At 39.0% G+C, this 26,515-nt stretch overlaps 2 protein-coding genes across 2 annotated transcripts in view; one reads left to right on the top strand and one right to left on the bottom strand.

Annotated features, from left to right (window-relative positions):
• The window catches only part of Ptx1 (pituitary homeobox homolog Ptx1), a 65,623-nt gene extending 51,115 nt beyond the window's left edge, over positions 1-14,508 (top strand). The window contains exon 5 of the mRNA XM_028309876.1: positions 11,147-14,508. Coding sequence (XP_028165677.1) covers positions 11,147-11,737 — 591 coding nt within the window. The 3' untranslated portion in view covers positions 11,738-14,508. The remainder of the gene's footprint in view (positions 1-11,146) is intronic.
• Positions 14,509-21,524: 7,016 nt separating this feature from the next.
• LOC114356614 (uncharacterized) lies at positions 21,525-25,356 on the bottom strand. The gene is made up of 5 exons (XM_028309869.1): positions 24,950-25,356; positions 24,319-24,478; positions 23,687-23,813; positions 22,810-22,940; positions 21,525-21,972 (listed from the first exon to the last, which is right to left on the bottom strand). Exons 1-5 carry the CDS (start codon positions 25,218-25,220, stop codon positions 21,900-21,902), a joined length of 762 nt encoding a protein of 253 aa, XP_028165670.1. The 5' UTR covers positions 25,221-25,356; the 3' UTR covers positions 21,525-21,899.
• Positions 25,357-26,515: the final 1,159 nt, after the last annotated feature.

Genomic DNA, 26,515 nt, shown 5'->3' with positions numbered 1-26,515 from the left:
TGAAATACACACACGCATCGCACATCGCTCCTGACACATTTCATTGAATATTTTTCAGCTTTATTAATCTCTATCACGCACCGATTGAGTATCATTTACTAATCTGTTGCAAGTGATAGGTAACTAAGTAGGAGATCAAAATGTTCGCAGTACGCACATCTCCGGTAGTTTCGCTACCAAAATCAGCATTCTATATCGTCTCGCTTGACTGGTCTCTAAGGAGAAGCAAATAGAGCCGCACGTCACTCCAATCGCCCGTGAAATAGCTCCCGACACATTTTATTGAATATTTTTCAGCTTTATTAATCTCTATCACTATTATCCTTTACTAATCTGTAGCAAAGTGATAGGTTACTAAGTAGGAGATTGAAATGTTCGCAGTTTGAACATCTCCGTAGTTTCGCTACCAAAATCAGCATTCTATATCGTCTCGCATGACTGCTCTCTAAGGAGAAGCAAATAGAGCCGCACGTCACTCCAATCGCCCGTGAAAATAGCTCCCGACACATTTCATTCAACATTTTTCAGCTTTATTAATCTCTATTACCTACCAATTGACCATCATCATCATCATCTCAGCCATAGGACGTCCACTACTGAACATAGGGCTCCCCCAATGCTTTCCACGTTACCCGGTTGGTAGCGGCCTGCATCTAGCGCTTTCCTGCTACCTTTATAATGTCGTCGATCCACCTTGTGGGTGGGCGTCCCACGCTGATTGATTATCCTTTAGCAAAGTGATAGGTAACTAAGTAGAAGATCGAAATTTTCGCAGTACGCTCATCTCCGGTAGTTTCGCTACCAAAATCAGCATTCTATATCGTCTCGCTTGACTGGTCTCTAAGGAAAAGCAAATAGAGCCGCACGTCACTCCAATCACCCGTGAAATAGCTCCCGACGCATTTCATTCAATATTTTTCAGCTTTATTAATCTCTATCAGCCACCAATTGCCTACATAGTCTCACAATTGATAGGTAAGTAAGTAGGAGATCGAAATGTTCGCAGTTCGCACATCTCCCGGTAGTTTCGCTACCAAAATCAGCATTCTATATCGTCTCGCTTGACTGGTCTCCAAGGAGAAGCAAATAGAGCCGCGCGTCACTCCAATCGCCCGTGAATAGCTCCCGACACATTTCATTGAATATTTTTCAGCTTTATTAATCTCTATCACTATTATCCTTTACTAATCTGTAGCAAAGTGATAGGTAACTAAGTAGGAGATCGAAATGTTCGCAATTCGCAAATCTCCGTAGTTTCGCTACCAAAATCAGCATTCTGTATCGTCTCGCTTGACTGGTCTCCGAGGAGAAGCAAATAGAGCCGCACGTCACTCCAATCGCCCGTGAAATAGCTACCGACACATTTTATTCAATATTTTTCAGTTATATTAATCTCTATCATCTACCGATTGACTATCATCATCATCATCTTAGCCATAGGACGTCCACTGCTGAACATAGGGCTGCCCCAATGCCTTCCATGTTGCCCGGTTGGAAGCGGCCTGCGTCCAGCGCTTTCCTGGTACCTTTATGATGTCGTCGATCCACCTTGTGGGTGGACGTCCCACGCTGATTGACTATCCTTTATTAATGTAGCAAAGTAATAGGTAACTAAGTAGGAGATCGAAATGTTCGCAGTACGCACATCTCCGGTAGTTTCGCTACCAAAATCAGCATTCTATATCGTCTCGCTTGACTGGTCTCTAAGGAAAAGCAAATAGAGCCGCACGTCACTCCAATCGCCCGTGAAATAGCTCCCGACGCATTTCATTCAATATTTTTCAGCTTTATTAATCTCTATCACGCACCGATTGAGTATCCTTTATTAATCTGTTGCAAGTGATAGGTAACTAAGTAGGAGATCAAAATGTTCGCAGTACGCACATCTCCGGTAGTTTCGCTACCAAAATCAGCATTCTATATCGTCTCGCATGACTGCTCTCTAAGGAGAAGCAAATAGAGCCGCACGTCACTCCAATCGCCCGTGAAATAGCTCTCGACACATTTTATTCAATATTTGTCAGCTTTATTAATCTCTATCACCTACCGATTGACTAGTATCCTCTACTAATTTATAGCAAAGTGATATGTAACTAAGAAGGAGATCGAAATGTTCGCAGTTCGCACATCTCCCGGTAGTTTCGCTACCAAAATCAGCATTCTATATCGTCTCGCTTGACTGGTCTCCAAGGAGAAGCAAATAGAGCCGCGCGTCACTCCAATCGCCCGTGAATAGCTCCCGACACATTTCATTGAATATTTTTCAGCTTTATTAATCTCTATCACCTACCGATTGACTGTACCCTTTATTAATTTGTAGCAAAGTAATAGGTAACTAAGTAGGAGATCGAAATGATCGCAGTTCGCACATCTCCGTAGTTTCGCTACCAAAATCAGCATTCTATATCGTCTCGCATGACTACTCTCTAAGGAGAAGCAAATAGAGCCGCACGTCACTCCAATCGCCCGTGAAATAGCTACCGACACATTTCATTTACCGCGAATCGCGCACCGTCGCGTACACGTGACGGGTATTAGGTATTAGCGATACAAATAAACATTCTTCCATAGTATTCGATACCTGTCACGGAACAGTTGACGGTGGGATTACGCCCGATTATGAAATTGTGTGTTTTGATATTGGACAGCATGTGGAACATTTCAGTCTGCTGTAGACATCAGATATTGTCATGGTTCGTTTTTTTCTTATTCGTGTTGTTTTTTACTTTATTCTTCCCGGAACAGTCGTCTTCTAATGATGTAAATATATTTTGAGACTGTCTCACAAAATCTGTCTTACGAGCCATTGGAACGCGATTCTGCTATTTAGTTTATGGTAACCGTTTTATGGCAAGCCGATTCCTAACATCGTTTTTTTACTATTTTATTATCAATTGAAAGTTTTGCTTTGGAATTATTGGCTACTAGCTGTGTCCCGCGGTGTAACCCGCCTAACTCCATACCAAATTTTATTAAAATCGCTCAAGCCGTTTCGACGTGAAGAAGTAACAAACATACACACTCACAAACTTTCGTCTTTATAATATGAGTGTGATACACAATGCTCTATGCTCTTCAGACGGGGTTATAAAAACCAGTGCATGTAAGGATTGGCATACGCGGCCGGCGACAGGCGTCCGGCACGTAGCGTTATTTATTTAACGCGGCGATCGCCGTCGTTTTTGCAAGCGTTTTAGCGCTCGCTGCCCTGCACACAGCTTAGCAAATTTGTTGAGTTACACTATCCTAGTTGCTAGGTCAGGTGGACCGAGAGAGTAGAAAGTATAAAATGTATTTTTCGATATTCAGTGCTAGAAATGGGTGAAAGGTAGAGTTCGTAGTGTTCTTACGTAGGTATCTTTTTTTTTTCGGGGAAAAATGCATCAAATTGCATACCTACCCTGCGGGGACAGGGTAGTTTATGTGATTTGTGTGGAACTCCTCTCATTAGAATAATGAGGCGTACCCACTAAAATAAACCCGGTGCTCCGTCAATCGCCTTGGTGGGAAGAACTATGGGAATCCGGACAATGTACGTAAATGTAATGTAATGTATGTAAAGTAGAGATGAAACGGATAGTAGTAGATACCGGATACCGGATATCCGGCCAGCTGCTAGGCCGGATAGCCGGATATCCGGCGGCCGGATAGTTGGCCCATTGTCTCGTTGCATGTCGTGACGAGTTTAGCGCCGCACAAGTGCTTCGAAGACGATCAGTGGGTATTAGTAGACTAGTCACACTTTTCGAAAATCGCATCCGTCCGAATAGAATGTCAGATTTTGCCACTTGTCTAGGGGGCAGATCAACGGGCTATTTCGGTTGCTATCGTGCGTGATTGAATAGCAAAAATTAAATAAGTTTACTTGTTGCGTAATCTGACTGAACTGCATGCATCATGTCATCAAACCATCAGTGAAAAAAAGATCGCCTTTTTTATTTGGCAATATTTCGACACTAACAGATATTTACTATTTATGTATTCGTCATTAGAGTGAATAGCCCAGAAAGAGAAATTAGTTTTTTGAAAGAACTTAATATGGCTTTTGTAACTTTTTGGACTTTAAACAAAAGCCGTCATTATTATAAGCCATTTTATTGATATTTACCTCAAAGATTAATGTATTTCATTTTATTAATAGAAAATTGTCGTAGTTTTTTAATATCCGGTATCCGGCCGGATAGTAAATTTAGGCCGGATATTCGGCCTACCGGATATCCGGCCTACCGGATAGTTACCGGATATCCGTTTCATCTCTAATGTAAAGTACCTACGCTAACAATAAGCAAGTAAGAGTTGCTGAACTATTGGTAATTAATCTATATATATAAAAATGAAACCCGTTTCGCGTTGTCACGGCATCACGTGTGAACGGCTGAACCGATTTCGATAATTCCTTTTTTTAAATGTTTGTGGAAGTCCAAGGATGGTTCTTACGGAAAAAAATATTAAGAAAATCTCTACGCTAAGGCGGTACGAAGTTCGCCGGGTCAGCTAGTTACTTATATTTACTCAGTTTAATATCCAGATGAACGTAAACTGTATAAATCAAGGTATGAGTCTACGTGACATGCGCAGGAGAAATTATGTGGGGCGCCACAGTAACTGCCCGGGCCTTCCGTGGTATTTTGCATAACACTACAAATTATTGATACAATTATAATTGTATTCTTGTTCAGCCACACGTGGCGTCCGGCACGGAGCGTATTTATTTAACGCGGCGAGCGCTGTTGTTTTTGCAAACGCTTTTAGCGCGCCGCCCTGCGAACTGTTTAGAGAGCGTACACGCGATCTCTGTTCATCAGTGGAACACACGGGTTGTGAGAAAAGTGGTTTATGTCATTAATGTCACAAAATAGGAAAGATTTTAAATCAAAATAATGTCAATATACCTACATAAAACTGGCCCATTACGACGAGCTTTTAAAATAGGAGTGATAGAAATGGATAATTGGAAATTAAGGCGAATTTTCGTATAGGTATGTACCTAAGTTATTCAAAAAAGGAAATACGAAGACATGTTGCAACTTTTTAACATAATCTTATCTATAGAGCACCTGTTTCACCATTTTGACTTTGGATTATTCGTCCAAGCACTTTGATGATTCAACATTGCTCTACGGTACAATTTCCTCTTAGTTTTTCCACAGCATGTGGTTTTTATAGCACGGATTTCATTAACACCCTGTATAAACGTGAGTGTCACGACTCGCCGGCCGGCATGACGAGTTATTTGCTTTACGGAGCATTTCGCTCTCAAACAGTTAGAACCTTGCTGTATTTTTTCGCCACGATCACTGATAGATTAAATATTACACCGTTTTTGTTTTATGCCTTTGCCTAAAAATGTAAAAAAAAGTAATTGCAAAGATTACCTAGTGATGTTACAGAACAAAACTTATCAGACTATAACAGTATCAATAGGTGTAATACTAGGGACACTACACGTTTATCGTTTGTAATAAATTTAGGTTCATTACTACGTTATGTCTTCCGCAACTATGTAAAGCGCATTAAACTACATCTTTCGAACAGCCGGCACTAAATTCTGTCGAAATGTCACTCGATTTCTACACGTGCGTATTCGAATGTCTCAAAAAAGCTTCAAGTTGTGTAACGATTTAATCGCTTGTCGCCACCGACTGGCTACAACCCAGCATCCAAACTCGTAATCTTGAAGAAGAATTTGTTTCAATAAACAAGCGATACGGTATTAAGGAACTTCAATTGCAGATTTATACGATATCACGTACTCTTGCCAAGAAACGTGCACCATTCAAACTGGACTCTACATTTTACAGTTACAGTCCCTTTTTGCTTGTGGCGAAAATTGTAAGCGCTTAGCATACTAGATGTCCAATGCGTTATCCGCTTGTGTTTTGATAGGTCCAGTGTTTTGATCCCGCGGACTTTGCGAGGCCTAGCCAGGGATTTGATTCAATGAATGGAGGCGGTAGCCGAGTCATTGTGGTGTTCGATTGTGGCCAAGTAATCTTTATTTATTAGCCACAAACGCACTCGTTTCCGAAGTAATGCGTTGGCCTCATTTGAATTCCATTCAATCTTGTTTACAAGTATTCTTGCATAAATTATGATGATTAAGTAATGCTGGGTTCTATTAAGGATGGATAGGATTTGCGTACATTGGAGTATCTTCGCAAACTGAATTCCAATGCAGCTTTTAGATGAAGAATGTAAACAAAATGCTGCAGATTCGTTATTCTTCGCTCTGACAGTTATTGGTCCGTTTATAACGGCATCAAACTGCTGATGATGGTTTCCCGTGGTTCAGGAAACTACCGCTCACTCGGGGTAGCATTTAATAATCCTTCTAAATTAGGGCTGTCAACTTCTGGAAGTCTGGTGTCTATAGAAACAGTTAAGTAATATGAATACAAATGATGTGAACTTTTTTAAGTAAAGTAAGTGGGCATTTTCTTATTACGATCTTTCACGCATTTGCTTTAACTAAGTTAATAAGCAACAAAACATTGAAAATCCTTTAACATTCTTTCCAATTTTTTGCTTTGTTATTTGAAATTGATGCTAGATTTCTTTTCTTTTATTTTTACTTTGAAACGTAACTTTAGACAGCCCTAACTATGCCACGTGTCAATTCTGAATTATACGCTCTATCCATTTATACGAGCGCGTGTTTATTTGACTTCGCAATAGTCTCTGCCCCGAAAACGTGCATCCGAAACTACCCCTTACTGCTATACAAATAAGACCTATAATCTCGCGTCCAAACCCTTGGCCACCCGTTCGGATTATTCGCCATTTGATTGATGACATTAATAAAACTTTGATTCCAGTTTAATTTAAATTTAAGGCAATTTAGCGACCCTGCGGTGGCGGCCGTAAAACGTTCCATTATACGGAAGGGCGACACGTCTTACACTAAGAATAGAGGAATTGGGTTTAAATTGATATAGGTAGTTTGGGATTCTGCCACTATTATTCTGTATACAATATGGTGTGTGGTTGAATAAGACATCGATTGTACAACAAACCTCCTGATACACTTCTTTTTAACTTAATTGTCATTATTTTGAATTGTTACGTGATTTTGTATAAAAAAAATACCTATTCGATTAATTACTGCTGTGATTGATCTTCTGTTAAAAACTTGCTTTTAGTTTTCGTACCGACATATTATTAAAATTCCCAGTAAGTAGAGCTTTAAAGCTCTTGAGCCAATTTATAAATTAACGCAACTACTTACTTATTTAAGGAGTATTTTTTATTTATTTATTTAAACTTCTTGCACATAAACACTGTACAGTGGCGGACTTAATGCTCGGTGGCATTCTCTACCAGTAAACCACAGGTCAGGCTGAGTAGTACGTATGTCACCCATAATATCTTTTACTACCGTTCTCTTGATTCATCATTTTTATCATCATTTCAGCCATAGGACGTTCTCTTGATTAATGAACCTTAAATATCATACTCGTTTAGGCTGTACACTTCCACAGTTTAAATAAGACGTCAGCATACAAGCCTTACCCTTATGTATCATGAAACAATCATGAACAGCTAAGCGGTCGCCCTTTCTTCAAGCGGTCCCCTTCTCACCAGCTATACCTAGGCATTACAAGTCTCATTAATCTTACTACATGCCGACACGTCCTGCTTGATATCTCTACACTACTCGTATAAAGCCCGTATTCACAAACGGTGCTTGCTTAAGTGAAGCAGCAAATCGAACGCACAGCGTTGAATAGAGCTCTGTGATTCGTATGTTACCATGTGCGTTCACGCGCACAGTTCTCTCACGCCCGTATTCACAAACGATGCTTGTTTAAGTGAAGCAGCAAATCGAACGCACAGCGTTGAATAGAGCTCTGTGATTCGTATGTCACCCTGTGCGTTCACGCGCACTGTATGACATCATAGTAATGTTTGTGAATACGGGCGTATGTCTGATGGAAGTGGATGTTGATGACTTTACTATAATAAAATAATAAATAATAATAAAAAAAATATTTTCTTCACAATGGGCTTAGGTATTGAGACAATATTTGACAGATATTAGGTACACACGACAGCACATATGAAAGATACAATAGTTTATCATTCTGTGATACCTATATTATTTGCTAGTGTGCTAATCGGTGCATTAGCCTGGCATATACCCGTATTGTGAAGACTGGTGTCTGAAGTAGGTTCTGAAAGAGCCTGTATTACAGGTCACCAGGGAATACTATTAATGTTTACGCAAAAAAGACAAGACCCATGACCTTTTAGCCTTAGTTGCACCACCCTAATTTTATCCGTAATTAAGTTTAACTATAACCGGTGTTTTTGTAAGGGCAGACTTTTTGTTTCACTCATGCCCGTTTTCACCATCAATCCCTAATTTTTAAGGGACCTCTATGAAAACAAAATACCTGTTATGTGTACAGGTCACATAAAAATTAGGGATTGATGGTGAAAACGGGCATTAGGCTGGGTTCCATCTTACTTTAACATTGACAAACGTCAAAAACCTGTCAAACTCCATACAAAAAACGCCGGTTATCGTTATAGTTACTCAGCCTTAGTTAACGAAAAATGGTGCAACCCAGGGTTAGTAAAAGTTGGTTGAAATCTGCGAGAAAACTTGCATTAGTTTGCCGTAATGATGAGTTGGCATTTTTTGTGCGTATCTTTGTAAGATTACATGAACTGAGATAAAAGATTCGGTAAAACAACTGACGCACAAAACTTACTGTATTTCTTTTGCACTAACGTTGACATGACGTATACGAGTATTGGAATGTAAATAGACGTGGGAATATAAATACTTATGTTTAAATAAAACTGTCATGAAAAGTTACCTAATGACGTCAGTTACTTTAAACATTAAATTATTATGAACTATTAATACCTATGCCTATGCTATTACTATTAGCATTAGCTCATGAATCTGACTCCTGGGCCGAGGTTTGAGAAGTTGTCACAAACGATCTTTATTATCGCATCTTTTTTGGAAGATATTTCATCAACTAGGCAAATCTCTATGGGGGGGATTTGCCTTAATCGCCACGCTTGGCAGGCAGGTTGGCGATCGCAGTTTTTGTAAGGTTTCGCACGCAGACGCTGCTGCCCGTCCGGTGCTGCAGGGATTTTGTCACACGCCTCCTGTTGGTAGAGCTGACCGCCGCTGGGGCAGGAAAGTTCTTGAGTGGCGACCACGAGCCGGAAGACGTAGCGTGGGCAGGCCTCCCACTAGGTGGACCGACGATCTGGTGAAGGTCGCGGGAGTCGCCTGGATGCGAGCGGCGCAGGACCGGTCTTTGTGGAAATCCTTGGGGGAGGCCTTTGTCCAGCAGTGGGTCTTTCGGCTGAAACGAAAGAACGAACGAACTAGGCAAATAGAGTTAATTTTAGTTACCTACTAAATAAGTAAAGGAAGGATGTTTCCCGTATTGATCACGTATCTTCAAGTTTGTCAATTACAACTCCTTCCCTTACAAGCTATCCCATGCAGTTAGGAGTCACATCATCGTGTTGTGATCTAGCCATAACAATAAAGGGGATATCGGTAATGCCGCCATCTGTATTCGGCCACGCACGCCGTATTTACTCCAACGCGATAAACACTATCTAATTATATTGATATGTGTACATTAACCGCAGCCTTTGTGTAGAGCTTATTGCGGTTATTTTTAAGTGTATTAGACGCTCTCGTTGACTGTTATGGAGTGCGGAAGAGATTTTACGAAAGCTTTCGTTAACATTCGTTCCAAGTCGTCGCATCGTCATTGAGTCACTAAAAGATAATCTGCTTCTATAATAGAATTAACAAGTGCATAATCTGACAAAACGCAATCGCATTACATTCGTAATTCTTTCGCATTAAAACATCGCGCCCCTCGTCTCACCCGTGATGCTAAACGAACGCGCACAAACATTAGTATTGATTCCGTAAGCATTAAAAAATTGGCCCTCCTTGCGGAGGGAGCGGCGGTCACCATCCTGCAATAATATATTTAAAGGATTAGCCCGGCGCAATATCGCGACCCTCCGCCTCTACGCCCCGCCGGGCTCTATTCAAATAATGGAAATTATTTCCACATATGTGCACCTAAATAAATATCATTGTCATTATTGAACACCCCAACGCGCTGTGGAGCTATTTTCACCCGTTTGTTCGCGGTTTCGATGGGAAACACCGGATGGCGCGGCGCTTTTTGTTTCAGTAACGATGTGTTGTTCGACTGATGCGCGGGGATTTAATCAACTCAGCCGCCGGTGACTATTAACGAATTAAACCATTTCATTTAATTACATGTTTGACTTTTAGGTTTAAATGTACAGTTTTCAGAAAAGGTCAAACGTTTTTTTAGAAGATAAAAGGGAAAAAGAAGCTTAAGAATAAAGTAAACCACGGCTACCTGAGCAGGAAACATGCGTTAGCGAATGTGAATTTGTAAAATTTATGTTTCGAAAAATAAACGATTGTATATGGGGTGGAAACGACCGTTTATGTTCACTTAACCGAGGAAAGAGGGTATTATTTACCGTTTCGGCTGGGTGAACCCGCCACAGTGAGCGAGACAAATACCGGCGGCGGCACAATATTTATTGCACTCGGTACGTGGATTGCGCGATTTATCGCGAGGTGTCGCCGCGGCGGCGATCGACCGGCGGTGACGGACGCCGCCATACGTCACCCGGCGCGTTATCTGCGCTCACGGCGACTTATCACGCCTCCGCTCGCGTCTCCGCTAAACAACCATCGATTGTCCGGAGGCGTCACGGCGGCCGCTCATTTATTGCGGCCCGATCGGGCCACCAGTCCCGCCCAATCGCGGCGCTCGTTTATCTTCATTTCGCGACCACAATTAGACGGGTCGTTGCCTGCGGCCGGGCGGGGCGCTCGCCGCTACGTGGCTCGAATACGCCGCACCGTCGCTCTGTCAACTTTGTAATGAGTAAAGTTAATAGCTACGCAACCCAGGTCGCGTCCCGATTCTGAATCTCGTTAAAAGTTGGTAGATTTCGTTATGGTGACAGCAGTCTGGCAATATCTACTTTTTACCTTCTCCAATTTCCTAATGGACTACGAGTCGAGCATTGATAAAATTTTGGGGCCTTCCTCCCTCAATGTAACGATCGTGCTTTTAGATCAATAATAACCAAAGGTTTTTTGTCGCAGGTCTGGTTTAAAAATCGGAGGGCGAAATGGCGGAAACGGGAAAGGAACGCGATGAACGCCGCCGCAGCCGCAGCCGTCGACTTCAAGAACGGCTTCAGCACGCAGTTCAACGGGCTGATGCAGCCGTTCCCGGACACGGACGCGCTGTACTCGTCGTATCCCTACAACAACTGGGCGGCGAAGGTGCCGAGTCCGCTGGGCACGAAGAGTTTCCCGTGGCCGGTGAATCCACTGGGCTCGGTGGTGCCGGCGAGCCATCACCAGGGGTCCGTGAACTGTTTCAACACCGCAACATCGATGGGTGGAGTCGGGGGCGGCGGGATGGCGGGTGTCGCTGGGTCGGCGGGCGTAGGTGGCGGCGTGGCGCCTTGTCCTTACACGGCGCCGCCGAACCCGTACAGCATGTACCGCGCAGAACCCTGCGCGGCGATGTCTTCATCCATCGCGCAGTTGCGGTTGAAGGCGAAGCAGCACTCGTCTGGTTTCGGCGGGGGCTACGGGACGGTGTCGCCGGTGTCTCGCGCCGGGTCGGCGCCGCTGTCGGCGTGCCAGTACGCGGGCGGCGTGGGGGTGTCGGACCGCGTGCTCTGAGACGAGGCACGCGGGCGCGAGGAGGCGCGCTCGCCGCCGGGCATGCGTGCATAGTCGCCGCCCGCGCGCGCTCCCGACGCTGCCGCTGCGCCCGCGCACGGCCTCTACAGGCACCTGTGGGACTGGTTCGACTGAGGCGTCGTGCTTGACACGGTGCTACTCTGAGATGGCTTTCACCAAATTCTATAACTACGAGGAATACAAGCATTATTGTTTCTAATTACTAAAAGTAACCTTGGCGATTTGAGAAAGAGAACCTGTGTAAAGCAATCGTAATCATTTGACAATTCATAACGTACGATTATTCTCTCAAACGCTTTGTTAAACTGACTTTATCGTACGTTATAGATTGTCAAATGATTACGATTGCTTTACACAATTCCACCTCTAATTAGTCTCAGCTCTTTGTTTTTCAGGCAAAAGACCTTTCATGAAGCTACATAAATCGTAAAAATTATCTAATAACAAGAAGTAACTTATTCCTGAAATGTAACTCCTATTTATAGACCTGTAGTAGCTAGTAGCTTATATTGTTTAGAAATTTTAATTAGGTACGTTTGAACTCAATATTTGAGAATGTTTATTCATTCACGTGAACTCTTCAATTCGCCAAGGGATAAAACAAATCCACTATAATATAATAAATTATTACATTTAAAAAACAGTCTTCATGGTGTTTGGTGCAGGTCATCCCATACAAGAACAGTGATCATTGTTGAGTGACTTTTTAGACGTCATCGATTGGCATATGTTTGTGTAAGAGACACGTCGTTCCGGGACAGTCTGCGGTATAAGGGAGTGATTCGCGTTTATTATAATAATTATTATTTAATAGTTATCTTCACTTATTGTAAAGGTTCGTTACGAAACATCGGGCAATAATGTTAACGATTTGTGTTAATGTAAATATGTAGTTATGTATGTACGTATACCAAAGCGATGTGTGCAATTTTTTATAAGCTTACAATATACTTTAGGTCTAAGTTGTACGTAATTTTAAGTATGTAGCTTGGTACTGGAAATTGTAAATACGATATCACAAGTATTCTTTCATGGAATACCAACACAGGATAATCATTTTGTTATACATATAAGTAAGTACCTTCAAACTTAAAAGAGGCGGGTGGTTTTTTTTGTTAACAAGACAGAAAAAGCATACAAATCAGTGGTACAAATATAATGATACCAAAGTATTTTATTTAAGCATAATATTGAAGATTAATGAACACGGTAATAACCACTATTAAGAACATAATTTTTCGTATTTTAACAGTTCTATAGAAAATTAAATATTTGTGTTGTACTGTATGAAATATTTGCATTTATCAGCTAATTACCAAAATAATATAAGAATGAGATTTTATACAAACTAAAGTGTACATATTTTACTATTATTATAACAACAAAAGCTTAGTAAATTAATTTAAGAGTTTTATTTTCAAAGAAAACAAAGACAACTTTACGAAATGTAAGATTAACGAAAGTTGATCGTTATTTGTTTTATGTTTTTGTTTTATTTTATTTAGCAAATGGTTTAATATGGCGTAGTAGATATCTGATTTTAAGATAATATCCAGTGTTTTGACTGCTTGATATTTTATACGATAAATTGTTTGTTTTACATAGAAAGTTTTGTTCACATCCTGATATTCTTGATGCATAAATACAAACATACATCTTTTGCGGCTTAAAATTCATGGTGATAAATACATATCTAAGATTGAAGAAAATGGATAGATTAATAGACGTCAAATAAACGTTATAATAGAAATTAATTTTTAATTTGTGCTGATTTTAAACTGACGCGTCAACTCTACTTGGACACTTCACTTACACAGTTCATTGACACAATCAATTATCCTATTAGCAAAATATATTTAGTTTTATCATTATAACTATATGAAATGTATCAAAGAGCTGTGTCTTATACAAATTGCTACATGTATTCTAAGAGGACGACGCAGTAGAGTTAACTTACAGACACAGTAACTTCGATAACATTTTGCGAATGTGATTTTATTTCAGTGTACGAATATTACGCTGATAATACCGAATCAGCATAAACACAATCGCAATACACAAATGTCACATAACCTATCCAAAACATAATAAATGTACTTAATGAAATTAACATGAAAATAGCCGCCTCCACATGAGATTAAAGTAACCAGGATCTCATAATTTATTTAAATATTTATATAACGCCCACATGAATTGTAAATAAATGTAACTATCTAGTTGTTAACATAGAACTTAGGTTACAACACGAATTAGAATACCTACTTCCGTGTGCCTAATGAAATGATCAGTGGAAAATGTACTTATTTTCACGACGAATAATGTGTGTACATTTAATGCCCTTTCATTAAAAACTAAAAAACTCTGTAAATAATCTTTCTTGTGTAAGTATTAACTGTTTATAATTTATAATACAGTCGCCAATATATTTAGCTATACATATTAACTGCAATATAACGTCTATTACAGGTAAATAAAATGCTTTAGCTTGATTTGTTGGTCTCTGGATTAAAATCAAGACAAAGAATAACTAAAATGTATAAAAAATTCGTCGTGAAGAAAGTACTCGTTTCGTATGAAAATTGTAAATACATTTTGACGTATCTTAATATTAATACGAAAGATATCGAGGTTTTCGTTTTATACATATCAAACAAAATATCTACGAACTGCAATAGTTTGTTGATTTTTTTGTAATATAAGGAAATAACGATTGTTTTGTAACTTAAAACCTCTAGTCATAATAAAAAATGTCACCGAGTCATTCATTGGTTTTCTTTATACAGCATACCCGAATAAATAAATAAATCCTTGGACATTTTAAGCGTTACCATCTTGTCTTAAACTAAGCATATACCTACTCGTAATATCTTAAAACTTCCAAATACATAGTGCTTATTAGTTACTATTTACCCTTGAAATTATTGAAAATCGCTTCGATTTTGCAGTCACGAGAGAGCTGACTCTCGTGTCTCAGATTCTGGGTTCGACTCCCATATGGAGCTGTCTATGCGAAGAACACACTTAGGAGATATACCAGACAAGTTCAATCGCAATAAATATTCATTAGCCTACCTAATTGTTATGAAAGTTAAAACCACGAATTTAGAATAATAAATGTAATTTTCTAAATAATCCACTTCTGTCGTTCTACTAGTATAAAGCTCAAACTCCTACAATAATAGCTTGTTTTAAAATAACACGTAAGTTACAAAACTTTGTCGAATTTATTAGAAAGCTATTCGGATAAAGCTTTTGCAAGGAGCTTGCAGAATGTGCAATGTGCATTAAATTGAAATAGAAATAAATTTCACGTCAGGGAAAGCTGTAACGCTACTACGGCCCGTATTTTAGAACCGAACTCAGGATTCGATGGTACTCTCAACTTTTCTTAAATATTTATTAATAGGTACGCCATTAAAATTGATCTAGACCCAAGGAAAGAAAAAGGCTCATTAATAAAATATATTTAATGAAAACTAAAGATTAAAAGAATACCTATTCATTGAATTCAATTCAACACTTCTTTCAAGAACACATTTCTACCTTAAATGAGGTTTTTATTTACGTACAATGAAAGGTGGATGTATACTGAAATTAAAATGCTGATACGTACTCGTATACTCAAATGTCTCAACGTCTGGCATTCTCTATAAGTAGGTACTCAAAATATTTTGTTATCACTGACGAGTCGAATTAGGGAACAAATCTTACTGCTAATTAACAAAATTGAAGTCATAGTTGAAGTCATAGTTGAAGTCATAGTTGAAGTCAACTTCAAATAATTGCAGTATCAATACTGCAATAGCTTTCTAAATACGGGCCCGCGGCTACGCAACGGAGGCGCGCTGACGGATTGACTGGTAGGGGCTCTCGTAGCGCCGTAGCTTTCGTAGTTGCTACGGCACTTTCGTAGCGGCTAAAACAAATCGTAGCTCTCTGTAGCTTTTTTGTGATCAATTGAATTGAATTGATAAACTTGTAATTGGTACGAGAGTTCCTGAAATAAGATGGAGTCGTTCTCATCTGATAGCAAGTGTTCATGATATTTATGATACTTAAAATAAGCGAGTGTGTTTTGTTTGATATTGATTTATGTCATTAATTATAATAATTTTATCTTGTTTATTTTTCGTACGTCATGAAGTTACGTCTTTTTGTACGTCAGTGATCTAATTTATTTACCTTATTTATAAATACTTATATTAGATTCATATGTGCCTAGATCGGTATGCAAATAATAGTATCTACGTGAGCGTTTGTATTATGGCCAAATCACCACCCACGTGGAAGTATTGAAAATACAAACAGGAAGATAAACAAAATTTAATGCACACTCAAAAGTTAATTTGTTTTTCCGCGTGAAAGGTAAAACCTCCAAATCCCCGAATTGAAACGCGAAGCTCGGGGTCAAAATTCCGAACGCCAATAAATTTCAAACAATCGATTCACGGCAATCGCTGACATTAAGCGGAAAGTATACAATAATCCTGCGAATGATTATCAGGAGCGGTGGCAAACAGTTCCAGGTGCTGGGATCCAGCGCTTTAAGGATTTAGCCGAGGATTTGCTTTCAATATTAGCCGCCGGCCGCCGGGGCAGTCCATTCGGTTCCGCCCGCACCTTTTTTATTATTTTGTCGCATCGTTTTGGCTCTAAATGGAATCATTCCGCCATCTACATTTTTATTTTTCAATTGCTCTGCGATTAGTGGGATTAGTCGTATCGCTTTCCGATTCTTTGCTCCTTTTGGTGGGCCGCGGACTAAGCGCCGCGATGAACAATCGTTTTCGCGGATGACGTCATTGGCAGTTGGGTCCACGAAAACATGAAGTGTTTGCTCATTTATCTGTGAGTCAATGCCGAGTTTTTATTATTTGCTGTTTAATTAGGCAACGGCATATTTGCTTACCGTTTCGAATGTTCTTTCGGGTAAGCACGTGTGAGGTGGCCACGTCTGCGCGGGCGTCACGGTGTTATCTTTATGGCCGCAAACATAATGTTTTTTATTTTATCAAGGATCGCCTCGCTTGCTGAGGTCTGGGCTATGTGTACAACGTGATATCATATCAACCCTTAGGCGCTATATTATGTTTACACACAACTAACAGAAAACGTCATATCAACATGCATTATACAAATGTGTTACCAAGTTACTTCTTAACAAAAATATTGTTTTATAAGCTGACGAAAGCAGCAGTTAAGCTGTGTGGTCTAATTATTGACGTAGATGCGTTGGATTATTAATGTAAGAGTTATGAAAAATATAATGTTTTACTCGTATGAAAAGTGGATATTGGACTTAAATGAAGCCATCTATCTAAATATTGTACTTATTTATTATACGATAAGTCTACTTATTGATAGAATAGGGATAAAAATTATAAATATCCGTGGATTTTTTACGCAACGCCAAACTAAGCAAACCAAAGGGAAATAGGAACGGTATATGAATGCAGTTTAGTTTAAAATAAGTTGTAAGGGTCAAAAACATCATTTCCGTCAAAAGATATCTCTGTAATTACGTCTCTGTAATTCATGAAGCGCCAAAATACAGTACTACCTTCACTTTAAATACTATCACGACGGCAGGTCCCACAGAAAATGTGCGAGTGCTACACCCTCCCTCATTCAAACATACATTAAAGATGCGCACAAACAGGTACGCACTCACCATGTCAATAGTTAGCCGAGAGAAGAGGGAACGTTCGGGAGGAAAGGATCAAATCGGGATTAGAGGAACGACAACCAATCAAGGGTAACTGGACTGATATACCTACATGAAATAAATAACTTAAAAAGCTCCAACGCATTCTAGACCGTATGCTGTGGGTGTAGAGCACAAGATGAACTGCGGTTGCGAGTTTATTGATGTTTTGTTTGGGAGGGAGGCGATGGATGGGGAGATGCAGCCTCCAGACAATCTTACAAGTTAATTGTGTTCCGTGCCTCGGGCCTGACTACAAAATAATATCGTGTTCAGTACTACGCTGTAGCTGTGCTGCTGAATTATTTCGTAGATACAGCGATTGGATGCATGAAACTTTAATAGCGCTTTATGTTACGATAGTGAACTTAGGATTTTTACACATGAACGCTGGATATTGCGAGGAGTTTTGCATAAAACACACAATAAAAAACTTTGCTAGTTCCCAGAGGCATGTACATTATAGCTTTAAAGTATCTACGTCGAAAATCATTCGGGATTTTATTTGAATGAATTACTTTCAAATAAAACTAATATCTGCCACTATCAGTTATTGTAATAGAGAAAAAAACATTAATTAAATACAGAAATACAAAGTTTATCCTTAATTTAACTGAATCAATGTCTGGAAGATAAAAAATAAAAAGCATACACTAAAATCTGAAAAAGAGGTTATTCGAGGCAAAATAACCATTTCTCTTTGTGACTCGACACAGGGTAACGACCTAAAATAGCCCACAAAATTGTCTACGTAATATGTAAAATAAGTTTTACAACACGTATAGAAAGAGTCCGATCCGAATTCGAGTTGCAGACCATAATTTGAATGGTAATTCTATAAGAGCTTCCTATTGTACCACTTCCACGAAAGGAAAACTTACCGAGATAGCATTTCCTACAAAATAGCCAACTCGACTTGCACAGAATAAAGAAATAGTCCTCTAAAAAACTAAAATGGCTTTAAATCATTCTACAGAGTTTGCAGAAACAAAGTAGCATGCAAGTATTACATATAGTATGCTGTGTGCAGTAGGGCGGGCGACTTGGGCGGGCGGGCGGTAGGGCGGGGGCACTAAATAAATACGAGACGAGGATTTATTACAAACAATACTCGACTCATGCAGATACATTTCTTTCCAAGAGCTTACACGTTCTGGAATGTAAACGTATACAATAAGTTTATTCAAGGGAATATGGAGTAGAGAAGGAGGACCAGAAAACGAGCTTGATAGAAAGTTAAGCGGCTCTGTCTCCCAGAACAATTAATTAGGGTCTTTAGGCAGATAATATAGTGGTTTGGGTTTGGTAAACGATGGTAAAGACTAGAAGAAGCCAGTATAGTTAGGCCCGATTCGGTATAACTGGCACATTGACAGTTGCAGTATGGGAAATATGTCAAAACTGACGATTTATTGTGAGATTAATATTTACTATTGTTTGGTCGAATCCACCCTTAGTGATAAAAAGGCGAGTAAAGGACTATGAATATTAAACTGATAATTATTTATTAATTGTGGTAATATCAAACTTTAAAATATGCTAAGTTTCATTTCATCACTAATTGAACGATTTCAGTATTTCAATACTATTCTCATTGATTGTAAGAAGGTGTACTTAGTTAATTCTTAAACAATTCTTCACGATATTGTAGTCTCAGATTTTTTAATATTCTTACTAACATACCCATTAAATAATTACACGTAAAAGATATCACAATAAAAGAAGTTGAACTTAATTGAAAGTTGGTAATAAAAAGTCCTTTCACTAAAATTATTCTCCCGTTCCGAAGTGAAATTAAAATTGGCTTTTATCTCTACAATGAGGGCATAAAGAGTCTAATTCCAGCATTTATGATAGGTGATACCCAAGGTTCGAGTGGCAGAGGGTCGTGGGGGGAAGGAGGGAGAATGAAGATTTACGAGTCAGGCATAACGAGCGCTAGATGAGGCGTAAAGGAGCCCAATCCTGGTTATTATACGTATACTGAACTATATTTTTAGGCAATACCACAGAATAATNACACTGAAAAAATTTAGCGGGGATTAGCGGAGAGTTGCCCCGAATTTTGTCAGTGTGTGCGTGCGCGCCGCATACGTATTGGCGCGCTCACATACAAACCGCGCTCGGTGCGTTTCTATGAAGATGACCTACTCATTTGTATTTATTCTGCTTTGGGTGTCACGAACTATTTGACACTGTACAGCGACAGCACACTACATTTTTGTTGTAAAGTGACGCTTATTGCAACTACGTAAGATCAAGCCGTGTTTAGTTTAGCGTGCTGTTAAAATGGAACGCGATTTTAAAACCTATATGCTGTCGTCTGTACATCACAGTCAAAGTGGAGGGTAGTTGACACATTTATGAGATTACACTAACGCTCGTATTCACAAACATTAGTATGAGGTCTCACAGTGCGCGTGGCACACGAACCAATTACAAAACTCTATTCAACGCTGTGCGATCGATTTGCTGTTTTACTTAAGCAAGCATCGTTTGTGAATACGGGCGTAAATCACTTCCTTTCTAGTCCTGAGAAACCTGGTTAGTTTTAAATTCACCACATTGTTAGTAGCTTTGTTTATAAATAGTTATTCCATTTGGTTAAACATATTATGATTTCATTATGGTTCCTATTGCTAAGATGGGCGATTGGTGGTGTCAGCTACCCTATAACTGGCAAGTTTAGGCTGGTTTTAGTATCACTAGGACCGTCCAGTACGTATGTGTTATTAGAGGCCGGTCGATCTATTCTCATAAATAAAACACTGGATACTCATCTTCCACATTATATTGCCTTAATTTAGATACAATTCATCACTTAGCACAAAAGCGCGCGGAGTCGTCTCCGCGCGTCTCTCTATTCTGACGTTTGATGCTAGCGTGACATTGACGTATTGTCAATGTCACTATGACAGCATCTCATTGGCCACAACGATACCGTTATTTTAACGTTTTAGATTTTTCATAATTAACAGTGTATAAACTTCTGGGGAGCGTTTTAGGAGGAAACGCTCGCTCCCTAGCAATTCATACAGCTGTGCGGCTTCGGCTGTGCGGAGCGATCCGCACTGACGGTCCGCGTGACACTAAAACCAGCCTAATGCCCGTTTTCACCATAATCCCTAACTTTTAAGTGACCCCTATAGTAACACATAACAGGTCTTTTCAAAGGGGTCACTTAAAATTTAGGGATTTATGGTGAAAACAGGCTAGTGTCATAGTTATCCAATTGACATTTTATTTATAATTCACGATGCGTGTCGTATTCATTTACACGGTAAAAATACATTTGGATCACTATGCTAGCTCAGAATAATGTATTGTCTTTTCGGTCGTTTTAATATTATTATTTTGATGTTTATTTGGTGATCATTATTATTGCACGATTTTGTATTTTTTAAGACAGTTCTGTATTAAAAATATATTAAAAACGGATTAAGAACAATATTGACGTAAGATCCCAGTGAACAAAATGACTTTCAACCTTATCTTTGAGCAATAGAGGTCAAAGTATATTGGGATATGTGTCATTTTGGCATAGGTTAACCTGCTACCGACCGTACAAACTGAAAGTGACTTGTAATCTTCTAGAATCTCTTCATTTGGATATTATAATGAGAAGTAAAAATTACCGATCATTAAAACAAAATTTTCTCGATTGCGCATCAAGTTAGAATTAAAACTAAATAAACGTATAATCCAGGCACATTTCTGACATAAAACTACCTATATTAATTATGTGATGTGATATTTTACTAAACATTCTTGATATTATTTTCTTTAAATTTTAGTCATGAATGCTAGCTTGTTACCCGGGGTAGTTTGTAATAACTCAGCCTGAGCTAAACAAAATATTCTGAAACTTATACTAAGACTGAAAAAAATTACAAAAGAAATAAAATAAAAACATGTTATTATAATAATTATTATAGGACGTAATTCAAATAGTGTGGTTTGCCTTTATTATGAGCTTGGCTCGGTTTGGAATTTGCAATAATAAATTATTTAAACTATTGGATTTTATTGTTATTAGATTGTTACTTTTGCGAGTTTAAAATATATTGTATATTGGTAGAAATTAGATGAAATTTATTATTATTATGAATTTGAATATGTAGTTGAAGAAATTAAAAGACATTATTATAACCCAGTGCTTTTTTTACAAACAAAATATGTACCGTTATTTTTCCAAACAAGATCTCATTATCTGTGCTAATGTTACCATTATTAAAACAGTTTATTTTTTAAGCATAATAAAACGATATGTTACAAATAAGCTTAACAATTTATTATGAAATAAAATAATCTAAAATGTTAAAATAAATATCTAAAGATTTTTCGAAAGTTTGAACCTTGGACTGTATAACTATAGACGTAAGTTTAGTATTGTTTTAAGCTTCTGTATGTTTGTTAGACAATAAAGCTGTGGTTACGTTATCGTCGTTTTGCTAGCCTCCGCATTTTCCTTTGGGCCTCGCGCTCCGCCGTTTCGTCGCATACGTCACATCTGGCAAAATAAATTTAGGTCTTAATAGCAAACTTATCAACTCGGAAACGGATCAACAACGTATCGCCTTTTGCGCGCTGACAATCGCGAGGCGTTTACGTTACGGTGCGGATAAGTGTGCGTTGAAGTATGGAGTTTGATATACTAAGAAAACTGATCACCTCGAGTTAATACGGTTACGATCCCTTTCCGGGTTGATAAATGTGTCACTACGTCATTAATAGTTATTGTGACTCAAGTCCACAAATTCTAAAATGAAGAAATTTCAAATGTAAAGCTTTAAACTAGCTAGAAGTTAAACTGCAATTTGATGTACAAGTTAAAACAAAAGTAACAACACTAGTTTGCGTTTTCTGTTTAGTTTGCCTCACCCCATATGGGGATGAAACGGGAGTCGAAAGTTTATCGCGAGCGAAACCTTATGCGAACTGAGAGATTTAAACAAAACAGATACAATTACACAACATACGTGATAGTAGGTAAGCCTAGGCGCAGACCACCGACTTTAGTTGGCCGATAGTTTAGTCGGGCTGTTACTCAGTATGGAGATGTATGAAAGTGCGCTTAATACACCGATTGATACTTATAAGATTTTAAACTTTCGCGTTACATTTCAACTAAAATAGGCACACACGGGTCTTAACGCGACGTTTATTAATGAGTTACATTATGATTACACCCGTGTTTTACTATTTTAGTCGATTGATTCTTCATACAAATTAAAATTGGGGCCAACTGTCGACCGACAAAAAGTCGGCGGTCTGTGCGTAGGCTCATGCAATAAGACTTGTTACAGCTCCAATGGCAAGTGCACAAATGAGAATCATAAGATCTTACTTGGACTGGAAAGCCAGCCAGAACTCCTTGGTGGGGTCGCAGTAGGTACGCAGCTGGCGGTTGTCCCACGCTGCCGAGTCCATTCGCCACTCGGGAGATACGTATTGTGGCATCAGTTTTGGCAGGGTTATCTGTAAAAAATGAAAATCAGTCAAGCGAAGAATTAGGCCTGTAGCCTTATTCACGTGACAAAACTTCAACGAAAACAAAACACGAGTTGGATCCTATCGAGTAATAGTTCTATCAAAATGACCCTTGTGAATACGGATTTAGTTTTTCAATTGGACAACGTAACAAAACTTCAACGACAACAAATCGTTTAGTGCGATCCTATCGAGTAATCGTTCTATCAAAATGACCCTTGTGAATACGGATTTTGAACTGTTTTTCAATGGGACGACTTCTGAACATCAGCGAGATCTTGACTGTCATAATACATGAATGCCTGGTTCAGAGACGGCGATAATCGTGTGGTTGCTAAGCAGTGCTCGTAAATTCGCTTGCTTCAAACTGTAACCGCACGTTTACCGCCTCAGTATCTCGCCAATGAGTGGTGAAATGTTGACTAAATCATCCTTTGTGACTAGTTTATGGCCATTTCATCGTTTCCACCACACACCCAGCTCAGTCAGGGTATTTGTTGAGTAAATTAGTGCACAAAGAGACCTTATCGACGTTTATAAAGACGTTGCTACATTATTAAGCCAGTGCTCTGGCTTAGATATAAAATAACTCTTACAAAAGTGGCGCCCAACGTGGACTGCAAGTGTAAAGTGAAATTCAAGTGTTGTTAACTTTGCCCTAAAGGTTAAACGGGAGAGAATGGCATATGGGATTAAGTTCTAAGTGTAAATACAAGTAGTTTAGCTATACTTACCGGGTTAGCAGGTGCAGGTAGTTTTGGCAAGGGCGCGCGGAGGCTGGAGCCTTCGGACACTCCCGACTCGCGCATCATTTGCATGACGCTCGTGACGTATATGTCTTCCACTAGCATCTTGCGAGTCCTGCGCAAAGAATACTCATACTCCAAGAGGTCCTGCGAGACGGTATGGGATATAAAATTTATCATAATTTATTACTTATATTTATTTCTGCGAGAGACTCACGCACGTGGCACCGCGGGTACAAGTTAGTTATTCCATATTTAAGAACGTCCACTGCCTACTAGTAGGTACACTGGATTACTTACTGTGTACGCTGCCCGCATCCAGGCGCAAACCCGCAACGTTCACCAAGTCATCGGGCTACTGAGTAGGAAGCCTGCCACTATGTCTGTTGTGGATCGCCGCTCAAGACATTTCCGTTAAAAAACGTAGTATTACTTAAACCTTGCCTTGTCTTAAGATCAAAAACCAAAAAACGGTTTGGCTTGCTATGTCTGTTCTGTAAGCCTAGCCGCAGACTACAGATTTTTTGTCGGCCGATAGTTAGGACGGGCTGTTAATCAGTATCGGCCGATTATTAATACAAATTAGAATCGGGGAGTCTTAAAGGGTTAAGTTTACTTACACCGGCTCTATGTCATCCAGACTGACTGCAGGCGTCATCACCAGCCGAGGCCGCGTGCGTTGCACTTCTTCGCGAATCTCGTCTTCGGGCTCGTGCTGAAAGTAAAACCATTCGCGCAGCAAGCACAAAATGTAAGTTTTTGCTGTATCTAGTGGTGTTTCTAATGTGGGATTAGTGTATAATTATGCTCACATTGCTACGTGATGTGGTACAAGCCAGTGTAGGTACTGTATTAGCGGTGTGCGGACTTCTTCGGGTTGCCGTAGATGGTCCCGCGCTTACGAAAGCACTTAGTCGAAGCAAATTATTATTTTACTAGCTCTCCGCCCGCGGCTTCGCCCGCGTGGAATTTTGTCTGTCACAGAAAAACATTATCGCGCGCATTTCTGTTTTAAAAACCGGGATAAAAACTATCCTATGTCCTTTCCCGGGACTCAAACTATCTCCATGCCAAATTTCATCAAAATCAGTTCAGTGGTTTAGGCGTGAAAGCAAGACAGACAGATAGACAGACAGAGTTACTTTCGCATTTATAATATTAGTATAGATTGGTATAACCATCATGGATATGCTTGCCTGTTCTCCTTGTCATAACCACTACGTCCTTAAAGATTTAACTACTTATACCTACTTACATAGGGCTCTTGAACCACTCGAGGATTTGTCCTCACAACGTCCTTAGGCTTATGCATGAGGTTGAACGGCACATTCGGCACTCGCCAGTCCGTCAGTGCATGTATATCCTTCAACGGAGGAGGGCGCACCCTCAGGCAGGTAGACTTGGGCTTGTACTCAGTTGTTATGATCGGCTTGATCCTCCCATCGCGGAAATCGGTCCTCCCAGTAGTTTCGTAGTTGAAGAGCATAGATTCGTAACGCCGTTCCGCGGCAGAGGAGGTCATATTGGATAAATATTCGAAAATAAATTAATAAGAAAATCAATGCTGCGTACAAAAATAAAGCGGTCAAAATGTCGAATCGAGTGACACATGTCAGTACGGTGGCATTTGTGATTTATTGGCGTTGAGCAAAAAGTTTCAATCAAATAGGTTTAACCTCGTAAGCCCGGATGTGCATCAGAAGGAACTAAAACTTTGTAGTCAGTAACGCCGAGACATTTTCGGAGGTGATTTCGAAGTATCGCCGGATGTGCCTTCAGAGGAACCAAAACTTTAGCGATAAATTTAAGTTCAAAAATTCGCGCCTATCGAAAAGAAATAGTGATAGTCTATGGCTTAAAGTATTCAAAATCAGGTATCCAAACTTATTAATATAAAAAAAATAAAACGTCACTGTCAAATTATCATTTTCCTTTGACAAGGTGGTTCGTCCGAGAAGACGTGATGTGCGATTAATTTTTTTTCTTCACGTTAAAGTAGTTTAATTGCAAAACTGATCAGTATAATTTAAATTAAAATACTGCTAAACAAGCAAAAAAATTATTTTTCCCAATTTGAAGTAGTTTTGTAAGATTTTTTTTCGTTTGAAAATAATAGTTCTTTGCAGGGAACATTCGGTCTTGATGGTGAAAGTTTTATTTTTGTATATTTTTTCTATTGAGATGGAATTAAGTATTGGACTTTTAAAATTATGATATGATTGAGAAAATTTACCATGAGAACGTTCTGATTTTTAGTTTAGAAAATATTATAATTAACATGAATTTTCACTTTACTTCTTATACATTCTAACCTATCATTAGTGTATGTCATAAAACCGATAGTACTTTTAAAAGTACTAATTATAAAACATTAAATAAAATAAAAACCGCTGTACCTTTTCAGTTACATGTATTAATATCATTATTGTATCTTTATGTAGTATTAATTTATTAAAAAGGTTACATTTATGTTTTATTTTAAAGTATAAAATCAATTTATTTACTTTTCCTTTTTAAAGTCTGTAATACCGAATGTTCTTTTAAGAGAAAACATTTTTTTATTATTTTTTACCTAAAATAAGCTCTATGCACTATTATATAGGGCCCCTGAAAATATGAATGCAAAAGAAAATCTCTAACATAGAACTTTTTTTACTCGAAGTGCTCGGCGTTTACTACTTCAAATTATTCGTTCTTCTGAAAGCACATTCGGCGATACTTAGAAGTCGACAAAATTTACTCTTCGGTCTTACGAGGTTAATAGCAATCTTACTAAACAAGAGAGCCCCAATATTTCATAGATTTTCTTAGGCAGTC

The sequence above is a fragment of the Ostrinia furnacalis genome, unplaced genomic scaffold (genome assembly GCF_004193835.3).
Source record: "Ostrinia furnacalis isolate ACB-3 unplaced genomic scaffold, ASM419383v2 OfSCF2838, whole genome shotgun sequence".
NCBI classification, from domain to species: domain Eukaryota; kingdom Metazoa; phylum Arthropoda; class Insecta; order Lepidoptera; family Crambidae; genus Ostrinia; species Ostrinia furnacalis.
This window is presented reverse-complemented; position numbering and strand designations above follow the sequence as displayed.

Excerpts from the sequence above, each read along its gene's own strand:
- LOC114356614 (XM_028309869.1), bottom strand. The coding sequence starts at position 25,220 with ATGACCTCCTCTGCCGCGGAACGGCGTTACGAATCTATGCTCTTCAAC. Across the intron at positions 24,479-24,949 it reads GGTTCAAGAGCCCTATGTAA|AAACACCACTAGATACAGCA; the intron begins GTAGGTATAAGT and ends ATCCCACATTAG. Across the intron at positions 22,941-23,686 it reads TACCTGCACCTGCTAACCCG|ATAACCCTGCCAAAACTGAT; the intron begins GTAAGTATAGCT and ends CATTTTTTACAG.